This window comes from Oncorhynchus keta, chromosome 19 (genome assembly GCF_023373465.1).
Source record: "Oncorhynchus keta strain PuntledgeMale-10-30-2019 chromosome 19, Oket_V2, whole genome shotgun sequence".
Classification (NCBI taxonomy): Eukaryota; Metazoa; Chordata; class Actinopteri; order Salmoniformes; family Salmonidae; genus Oncorhynchus; species Oncorhynchus keta.
The window spans coordinates 11844490-11854801 of NC_068439.1; the positions used below are offsets into that span (position 1 = coordinate 11844490).

The following is a 10312-nucleotide window of genomic DNA, read 5'->3' on the forward strand; positions in this document are numbered from 1 at the left end:
AGCTATTTAACATGTTTCAGTGGTGAAACCAGGGTTCTCTCACCCAGCTATTTAACATGTTTCAGTGGTGAAACCAGGGTTCTCTCTCACCCAGCTATTTAACATGTTTCAGTGGTGAAACCAGGGTTCTCTCTCACCCAGCTATTTAACATGTTTCAGTGGTAAAACCAGGGTTCTCTCTCACCCAGCTATTTAACATGTTTCAGTGGTAAAACCAGGGTTCTCTCACCCAGATATTTAACATGTTTCAGTGGTGAAACCAGGGTTCTCTCTCACCCAGCTATTTAACATGTTTCAGTGGTTAAACCAGGGTTCTCTCTCACCCAGCTATTTAACATGTTTCAGTGGTGAAACCAGGGTTCTCTCTCACCCAGCTATTTAACATGTTTCAGTGGTGAAACCAGGGTTCTCTCTCACCCAGCTATTTAACATGTTTCAGTGGTGAAACCAGGGTTCTCTCTCACCCAGCTATTTAACATGTTTCAGTGGTTAAACCAGGGTTCTCTCTCACCCAGCTATTTAACATGTTTCAGTGGTGAAACCAGGGTTCTCTCTCACCCAGCTATTTAACATGTTTCAGTGGTGAAACCAGGGTTCTCTCACTCAGCTATTTAACATGTTTCAGTGGTGAAACCAGGGTTCTCACTCACCCAGCTATTTAACATGTTTCAGTGGTGAAACCAGGGTTCTCTCTCACCCAGCTATTTAACATGTTTCAGTGGTGAAACCAGGGTTCTCTCACTCAGCTATTTAACATGTTTCAGTGGTGAAACCAGGGTTCTCTCTCACCCAGCTATTTAACATGTTTCAGTGGTGAAACCAGGGTTCTCTCACTCAGCTATTTAACATGTTTCAGTGGTGAAACCAGGGTTCTCTCTCACCCAGCTATTTAACATGTTTCAGTGGTGAAACCAGGGTTCTCTCTCACCCAGCTATTTAACATGTTTCAGTGGTGAAACCAGGGTTCTCTCACCCAGCTATTTAACATGTTTCAGTGGTGAAACCAGGGTTCTCTCTCACCCAGCTATTTAACATGTTTCAGTGGTGAAACCAGGGTTCTCTCACCCAGCTATTTAACATGTTTCAGTGGTGAAACCAGGGTTCTCTCTCACCCAGCTATTTAACATGTTTCAGTGGTGAAACCAGGGTTCTCTCTCACCCAGCTATTTAACATGTTTCAGTGGTAAAACCAGGGTTCTCTCACCCAGCTATTTAACATGTTTCAGTGGTGAAACCAGGGTTCTCTCTCACCCAGCTATTTAACATGTTTCAGTGGTAAAACCAGGGTTCTCTCACCCAGCTATTTAACATGTTTCAGTGGTGAAACCAGGGTTCTCTCTCACCCAGCTATTTAACATGTTTCAGTGGTTAAACCAGGGTTCTCTCTCACCCAGCTATTTAACATGTTTCAGTGGTGAAACCAGGGTTCTCTCTCACCCAGCTATTTAACATGTTTCAGTGGTGAAACCAGGGTTCTCTCTCACCCAGCTATTTAACATGTTTCAGTGGTGAAACCAGGGTTCTCTCTCACCCAGCTATTTAACATGTTTCAGTGGTTAAACCAGGGTTCTCTCTCACCCAGCTATTTAACATGTTTCAGTGGTGAAACCAGGGTTCTCTCTCACCCAGCTATTTAACATGTTTCAGTGGTGAAACCAGGGTTCTCTCACTCAGCTATTTAACATGTTTCAGTGGTGAAACCAGGGTTCTCTCTCACCCAGCTATTTAACATGTTTCAGTGGTGAAACCAGGGTTCTCTCTCACCCAGCTATTTAACATGTTTCAGTGGTGAAACCAGGGTTCTCTCACTCAGCTATTTAACATGTTTCAGTGGTGAAACCAGGGTTCTCTCTCACCCAGCTATTTAACATGTTTCAGTGGTGAAACCAGGGTTCTCTCACTCAGCTATTTAACATGTTTCAGTGGTGAAACCAGGGTTCTCTCTCACCCAGCTATTTAACATGTTTCAGTGGTGAAACCAGGGTTCTCTCTCACCCAGCTATTTAACATGTTTCAGTGGTGAAACCAGGGTTCTCTCACCCAGCTATTTAACATGTTTCAGTGGTGAAACCAGGGTTCTCTCACCCAGCTATTTAACAGTCTCCCATTGACTGTCTAATAGCAGGGTAAACGATTAGAACTCCAGCACACCGGCATTTCTGTATTGTTGAATACTTCACCATAGAAACGCAATGACTAGAACTTTTATGTGTTCCACAATGTGTTTAATGGAACTCACACTTACACATTTTCTATGTTACAGGGCTTTCTCTCCATGTTACATTAAAACCTGTCCCCCCTGGGAGCTACAGACCCGAGAGGTTTAAACTCCAAGCCTAATCTAACACACCTGATTCTAATAAATAGCTGGTTGATGAGGTGAATCAGGTCAGTTACAACTGGGGTTGGAGTTAAAACCTACAGGATGGTATCTCTCCAGGAACAGGGTTGGAGTTAAAAACCTACAGGAGGGTCTCTCTCCAGGAACAGGGTTGGAGTTTAAACCTACAGGAGGGTCTCTCTCCAGGAACAGGGTTGGAGTTAAAAACCTACAGGAGGGTCTCTCTCCAGGAACAGGGTTGGAGTTTAAACCTACAGGAGGGTCTCTCTCCAGGAACAGGGTTGGAGTTTAAACCTACAGGAGGGTCTCTCTCCAGGAACAGGGTTGGAGTTTAAACCTACAGGAGGGTCTCTCTCCAGGAACAGGGTTGGAGTTTAAACCTACAGGAGGGTCTCTCCAGGAACAGGGTTGGAGTTTAAACCTACAGGAGGGTCTCTCTCCAGGAACAGGGTTGGAGTTTAAACCTACAGGAGGGTCTCTCTCCAGGAACAGGGTTGGAGTTTAAACCTACAGGAGGGTCTCTCTCCAGGAACAGGGTTGGAGTTTAAACCTACAGGAGGGTCTCTCTCCAGGAACAGGGTTGGAGTTTAAACCTACAGGAGGGTCTCTCTCCAGGAACAGGGTTGGAGTTTAAACCTACAGGAGGGTCTCTCTCCAGGAACAGGGTTGGAGTTTAAACCTACAGGAGGGTCTCTCTCCAGGAACAGGGTTGGAGTTAAAACCTACAGGAGGGTCTCTCTCCAGGAACAGGGTTGGAGTTTAAACCTACAGGAGGGTCTCTCTCCAGGAACAGGGTTGGAGTTTAAACCTACAGGAGGGTCTCTCTCCAGGAACAGGGTTGGACAGCCCTGCTTTTGGATGTTTTTAATACAGACAGAGACAAAAAGGGATTCAGATATACGCTCAGACTCACCTGTGGGTTCTGGTCTCCAGTCAGAGTGCAGAGGTGGGGAACGATCTTACTGAGACGCAACGGCTGAGCACCATACCTGAGGGAGGGAAGGAGGGAGAGAAGAAGAGAGATAGAGGGGGAGGGAGAGGGTATGAGTGAGAGGGGGGGGTATAAGTTTATCAGGGTAAAATAAATATGCCATTTAGCAGACGCTTTTATCCAAAGCGACTTACAGTCATGTGTGCATACATTCTACGTATGGGTGGTCCCGGGGATCGAACCCACTACCCTGGCATTACAAGCGCCATGCTCTACCAACTGAGCTACAGAAGGACCACAGGGTAACCCACCATTCTGCAACATTCACCAGCAGGCCATAGAAACACCTTTAGCCTTTTGCTGCATAGCATGTAGCAGCTTAGCATTTAGCACAACAGTGCTGCTATTAGCAAGATGATACAACAATCAGTGAGGAGATTCCAGCTTCACAGCAGGGACAGGCAACCCCAGTCCCCTGAAGACACAGCTGATTTACTGTCACACTTTTCTGCCCCGACTCATCATGATCTACAGTTTAGAATGCAGTGAGTTTAATACAGTCAGCTGTGTTTACTAGGGATGGGGGAAATGTGTGACATCACTCAGACCCCCGTGGACTGGAGGTGCCCATCTCTGCTTTACAGCGCCTCGAGCCTCTTTATGCTTTAAAACTTTTTGTAAAAATACCGTCGGCTACACATATTGCTCAAATGTAAACTTGTGTACTTGCTACGTTTCTCGACTGGTAGAGCACGACACTCGCCCCCCTTGAAGCAGGGCATTGCAGGGCAACAGAATTGTCTCGTTGAGCCAATACTCATACAGTATAAATGGTAATAGCAGAGCAATGTTTTTAAAACGGCTGAAATGTATAGACACATTTTCCTAATATTTAAAAATACTTGTTTTATTGATTTTACAATTTTACAATTTGTAAATTGCAGTAACAGCCCGTTCCATTCTGAAATTGTCACGGTAGCTGCCGGCTGCACTGAGCCACGCCAAAAACATGTCAAATGTAGATCATACGAACAGGATACGTTTTTTTTTTCTCATTTGTAACATTGTGTGGTGATTTCAGAGTGTTTCCTGATCTGGTAGTAGGCAAACATAACCGGACCCTAGTTTTAGGGTACGACAGTAACAAACCAGCTGTAAAAAATTGTTTGATGGGAACAGATTATTTTTCTAAAATCAGATCAGGTGTTTTTAAAGTCCTGGGAAAACTCCTCACCCTCGAGGATGAAAACCCTTTACACAGTATTTATTAATTATTTAACCTTTATTTAACTAAACAAGTCGGTTAAGAACAAATTCTTATTTACAATGACGGCCTACACAGGCCAAACCCGGACGACGCTGGGCCAATGGTGCGCCGCCCTGTGGGACTCCCAATCAAAGCAGGTTGAATGGCTTGCAGCAGGTTGGCCTTTCCATCGGGGATTTAAAAGACACTTATACAGTATGGCATCACTATTGTCTTGTGTGATTCCTTCCAGTCAATCAGATTGGATTAAAAAGGCCTCGGTATAAATCAAATTCTCTCAGAACACAAATGGGCCTATTTTAGGCTATAGCCAGCTTAGTCTGGCCCCCATGCAATCACACCGCATAGGCTTATCTAGGCTACCTACGGCTGTCATCAGCAGGCTACCCGCGGCTGTCATCAGCAGGCTACCCGCGGCTGTCATCAGCAGGCTACCTGCGGCTGTCATCAGCAGGCTACCTGCGGCTGTCATCAGCAGGCTACCCGCGGCTGTCATCAGCAGGCTACCCGCGGCTGTCATCAGCAGGCTACCCGCGGCTGTCATCAGCAGGCTACCCGCGGCTGTCATCAGCAGGCTACCCGCGGCTGTCATCAGCAGGCTACCCGCAGCTGTCATCAGCAGGCTACCTGCAGCTGTGGCTGTCATCAGCAGGCTACCTGCAGCTGTGGCTGTCATCAGCAGGCTACCTGCAGCTGTGGCTGTCATCAGCAGGCTACCTGCAGCTGTGGGTAGCCTCCCATAGTCTGTTCTGGACTTGGGGACTGTGAAGAGACCTCTGGTGGCACGTATTGTAGGGTATGCATGGGTGTCTGAGCTGTGTGCTTGTCGTTTAAACAGACAGCTCAGTGCATTCAACATGCCAATGCCTCTCATAAATTCAAGTAGTGATGAAGTGGACTTAGTATTGTACTTTCAGCCAGGAGAGATTGACATGCATATTATTAATATTAGCTCTCTGTGTACATCCAAGAGCCAGTCGTGCTGGACCAGACAGGATTGGCAACAAGTGCTCTACACTGACGAGTCGTGGTTTTGTCTCACCAGGGGTCAAGCACAGTGATTTACTACCACCTGGAGGGTTGTTTGGATAGGTATAAAGTCAAGGACAGTGATTTACTACCACCTGGAGGGTTGTTTGGACAGGTATAAAGTCAAGGACAGTGATTTACTACCACCTGGAGGGTTGTTTGAACAGGTATAAAGTCAAGGACAGTGATTTACAGCCACCTGGAGGGTTGTTTGAACAGGTATAAAGTCAAGGACAGTGATTTACTACCACCTGGAGGGTTGTTTGGACAGGTATAAAGTCAAGGACAGTGATTTACAGCCACCTGGAGGGTTGTTTGAATAGGTATAAAGTCAAGGACAGTGATTTACTACCACCTGGAGGGTTGTTTGAACAGGTATAAAGTCAAGGACAGTGATTTTACATCCACCTGGGGGGTTGTTTGAACAGGTATAAAGTCAAGGACAGTGATTTACTACCACCTGGAGGGTTGTTTGAACAGGTATAAAGTCAAGGACAGTGATTTACTACCACCTGGAGGGTTGTTTGAACAGGTATAAAGTCAAGGACAGTGATTTACAGCCACCTGGAGGGTTGTTTGAACAGGTATAAAGTCAAGGACAGTGATTTACATCCACCTGGAGGGTTGTTTGAACAGGTATAAAGTCAAGGACAGTGATTTACTACCACCTGGAGGGTTGTTTGAACAGGTATAAAGTCAAGGACAGTGATTTACTACCACCTGGAGGGTTGTTTGGACAGGTATAAAGTCAAGGACAGTGATTTACTACCACCTGGAGGGTTGTTTGAACAGGTATAAAGTCAAGGACAGTGATTTACAGCCACCTGGGGGTTGTTTGAACAGGTATAAAGTCAAGGACAGTGATTTACTACCACCTGGAGGGTTGTTTGAACAGGTATAAAGTCAAGGACAGTGATTTACACCACCTGGAGGGTTGTTTGAATAGGTATAAAGTCAAGGACAGTGATTTACAGCCACCTGGAGGGTTGTTTGAACAGGTATAAAGTCAAGGACAGTGATTTACAGCCACCTGGAGGGTTGTTTGAACAGGTTAAAGTCAAGGACTTTACTACCACCTGGAGGGTTGTTTGAACAGGTATAAAGTCAAGGACAGTGATTTACTACCACCTGGAGGGTTGTTTGAACAGGTATAAAGTCAAGGACAGTGATTTACAGCCACCTGGAGGGTTGTTTGAACAGGTATAAAGTCAAGGACAGTGATTTACAGCCACCTGGAGGGTTGTTTGAACAGGTATAAAGTCAAGGACAGTGATTTACTACCACCTGGAGGGTTGTTTGAACAGGTATAAAGTCAAGGACAGTGATTTACTACCACCTGGAGGGTTGTTTGAACAGGTATAAAGTCAAGGACAGTGATTTACAGCCACCTGGAGGGTTGTTTGAACAGGTATAAAGTCAAGGACAGTGATTTACAGCCACCTGGAGGGTTGTTTGAACAGGTATAAAGTCAAGGACAGTGATTTACTACCACCTGGAGGGTTGTTTGAACAGGTATAAAGTCAAGGACAGTGATTTACTACCACCTGGAGGGTTGTTTGAACAGGTATAAAGTCAAGGACAGTGATTTACATCCACCTGGAGGGTTGTTTGAACAGGTATAAAGTCAAGGACAGTGATTTACTACCACCTGGAGGGTTGTTTGAACAGGTATAAAGTCAAGGACAGTGATTTACTACCACCTGGAGGGTTGTTTGAACAGGTATAAAGTCAAGGACAGTGATTTACTACCACCTGGAGGGTTGTTTGAACAGGTATAAAGTCAAGGACAGTGATTTATTACCACCTGGAGGGTTGTTTGAACAGGTATAAAGTCAAGGACAGTGATTTACTACCACCTGGGTGGTTGTTTGGACAGGTATAAAGTCAAGGACAGTGATTTACAGCCACCTGGAGTTATGACATCATCACAACTATAATTAAATTAGCTGATCCCTCCTGATGACCTTGTCATGCTGGAGGGTGGTCCATCATTAACCTATAGGAAGTCCCACCCAGTTGACAACATTAAAACAATGTGAATGTTTAAACAGGCTTTTGGGCACCAGAGTCCTCTATCGAACTCTATGGTGCGTCTGTCCCTCCCCCTCAAGAAAAACATACGTTCCATTTAAAGCAGCAGTACGGGGAAATCAGCGGTCTCACTCTCCGTATGACCTGTGACCTATGGAAGTGATTGATGGTGAAAGAGGAAGTACTCACGTGTTGAGCATGGCGCAGAGAACCAGACACACCCCCTCTCTGCTGCGGAAGTTCTTATGTTTAAAACCAGGAAGCAACCTCTCCCACACATACTACAGATTGAGAGAGAAAGAGAGTGACAAAGACAAAGAGAGAGAGAAGAGAAAGATATTATTTGGAACCAAGGACTTATCACCCCAATCCACAAAAGTGGGAGACAAATTTGACCCCAATAACTACCGTGGGATATGCGTCAACAGCAACCTTGGGAAAATCCTCTGCATTATCATTAACAACAGACTTGAATATTTATTCAACGAAAACGATGGTACTGAGCAAATGTCAAATTGGCGTTTTACCAAATTACCGTACGAGGGCCTGCTTTATAAATGACCGTACGAGGGCCTGCTTTATAAATTACCGTACGAGGGCCTGCTTTATAAATTACCGTACGAGGGCCTGCTTTATAAATTACAGTACGAGGGCCTGCTTTATAAATGACCGTACGAGGGCCTGCTTTATAAATTACCGTACGAGGGCCTGCTTTATAAATTACCGTACGAGGGCCTGCTTTATAAATTACCGTACGAGGGCCTGCTTTATAAATGACCGTACAAGGGCCTGCTTTATAAATTACAGTACGAGGGTCTGCTTTATAAATGACCGTACGGGGCCTGCTTTATAAATTACCGTACGAGGGCCTGCTTTATAAATTTTACCGTACGAGGGCCTGCTTTATAAATTACCGTACGAGGGCCTGCTTTATAAATTACCGTACGAGGGCTTGCTTTACAAATTACCGTACGAGGGCCTGCTTTATAAATTACCGTAAAAATTACCGTACGAGGGTCTGCTTTATAAATTACCGTACGAGGGCTTGCTTTATAAATTACAGTACGAGGGCCTGCTTTATAAATTACCGTACGAGGGCCTGCTTTATAAATTACCGTACGAGGGTCTGCTTTATAAATGACAGTACGAGGGTCTGCTTTACAAATTACAGTACGAGGGCCTGCTTTATAAATTACCGTACGAGGGCCTGCTTTATAAATTACCGTACGAGGGCCTGCTTTACAAATGACCGTACGAGGGCCTGCTTTATCAAATTACAGTACGAGGGCCTGCTTTATAAATTACCGTACGAGGGTCTGCTTTATAAATTACCGTACGAGGGCCTGCTTTATAAATGACCGTACGAGGGCCTGCTTTATAAATTACCGTACGAGGGTCTGCTTTATAAATTACCGTACGAGGGCCTGCTTTATAAATGACCGTACGAGGGCCTGCTTTACAAATGACCGTACGAGGGCCTGCTTTATAAATTACCGTACGAGGGCCTGCTTTATAAATTACCGTACGAGGGTCTGCTTTATAAATTACCGTACGAGGGCCTGCTTTATAAATTACCGTACGAGGGCCTGCTTTATAAATTACCGTACGAGGGCCTGCTTTACAAATTACAGTACGAGGGCCTGCTTTATAAATGACCGTACGAGGGCCTGCTTTATAAATGACCTTTACAAATGACGTACGAGGCCTGCTTTATAAATTACCGTACGAGGGTCTGCTTTATAAATTACCGTACGAGGGCCTGCTTTATAAATTACCGTACGAGGGCCTGCTTTATAAATTACCGTACGAGGGCCTGCTTTATAAATTACCGTACGAGGGTCTGCTTTATAAATTACCGTACGAGGGTCTGCTTTACAAATTACCGTACGAGGGCCTGCTTTATAAATTACCGTACGAGGGCCTGCTTTATAAATTACCGTACGAGGGCCTGCTTTATAAATTACCGTACGAGGGCCTGCTTTATAAATTACCGTACGAGGGCCTGCTTTATAAATGACCGTACGAGGGCCTGCTTTATAAATGACCGTACGAGGGCCTGCTTTATAAATGACCGTACGAGGGCCTGCTTTATAAATGACCGTACGAGGGCCTGCTTTATAAATGACCGTACGAGGGCCTGCTTTATAAATTACCGTACGAGGGCCTGCTTTATAAATTACCGTACGAGGGTCTGCTTTATAAATTACCGTACGAGGGCCTGCTTTACAAATTACAGTACGAGGGCCTGCTTTATAAATTACCGTACGAGGGCCTGCTTTATAAATTACCGTACGAGGGCCTGCTTTATAAATTACCGTACGAGGGCCTGCTTTATAAATTACCGTACGAGGGCCTGCTTTATAAATTACCGTACGAGGATCTGCTTTATAAATTACCGTACGAGGGCCTGCTTTATAAATTACCGTACGAGGGCCTGCTTTATAAATTACCGTACGAGGGTCTGCTTTACAAATGACCATACGAGGGCTTGCATTATAAATTACCGTACGAGGGTCTGCTTTACCAAATTACCGTACGAGGGCCTGCTTTACAAATTACCGTACGAGGGCCTGCTTTACCAAATTACCGTACGAGGGCATGCTTTACAAATTACCGTACGAATTACCGTACGAGGGTCTGCTTTATAAATTACCGTACGAGGGCCTGCTTTACCAAATTACCGTACGAGGGCATGCTTTACAAATTACCGTAC

The 10312-nt window shown here is 45.1% G+C and overlaps 1 protein-coding gene and 2 long non-coding RNA genes across 8 annotated transcripts in view; all 3 read right to left on the minus strand.

Annotated features, from left to right (window-relative positions):
- The window catches only part of LOC118397938 (CLIP-associating protein 2-like), a 149238-nt gene that overhangs the window by 112342 nt on the left and 26584 nt on the right, over positions 1-10312 (minus strand). The window contains exons 4-5 of the mRNA XM_052469456.1: positions 7789-7880; positions 3255-3330 (exon numbers count right to left, since the gene is read on the minus strand). Of these exons, the coding sequence (XP_052325416.1) occupies positions 3255-3330; positions 7789-7880 (168 nt within the window). The remainder of the gene's footprint in view (positions 1-3254; positions 3331-7788; positions 7881-10312) is intronic.
- LOC127909205 (uncharacterized) lies at positions 2466-3196 on the minus strand. The gene is made up of 4 exons (XR_008070253.1): positions 3064-3196; positions 2763-3020; positions 2550-2721; positions 2466-2505 (listed from the first exon to the last, which is right to left on the minus strand). It is a non-coding gene; the product is annotated as an uncharacterized LOC127909205 (long non-coding RNA).
- LOC127909210 (uncharacterized) lies at positions 5638-7464 on the minus strand. 6 transcript variants are annotated; one of them, XR_008070283.1, is made up of 4 exons: positions 7061-7464; positions 6645-6956; positions 6029-6392; positions 5638-5767 (listed from the first exon to the last, which is right to left on the minus strand). It is a non-coding gene; the product is annotated as an uncharacterized LOC127909210 (long non-coding RNA). The 6 variants fall into 6 exon arrangements; XR_008070284.1 differs by having other exon boundaries at positions 6645-6852; positions 6957-7464; XR_008070282.1 differs by having other exon boundaries at positions 6645-6748; positions 6853-7464.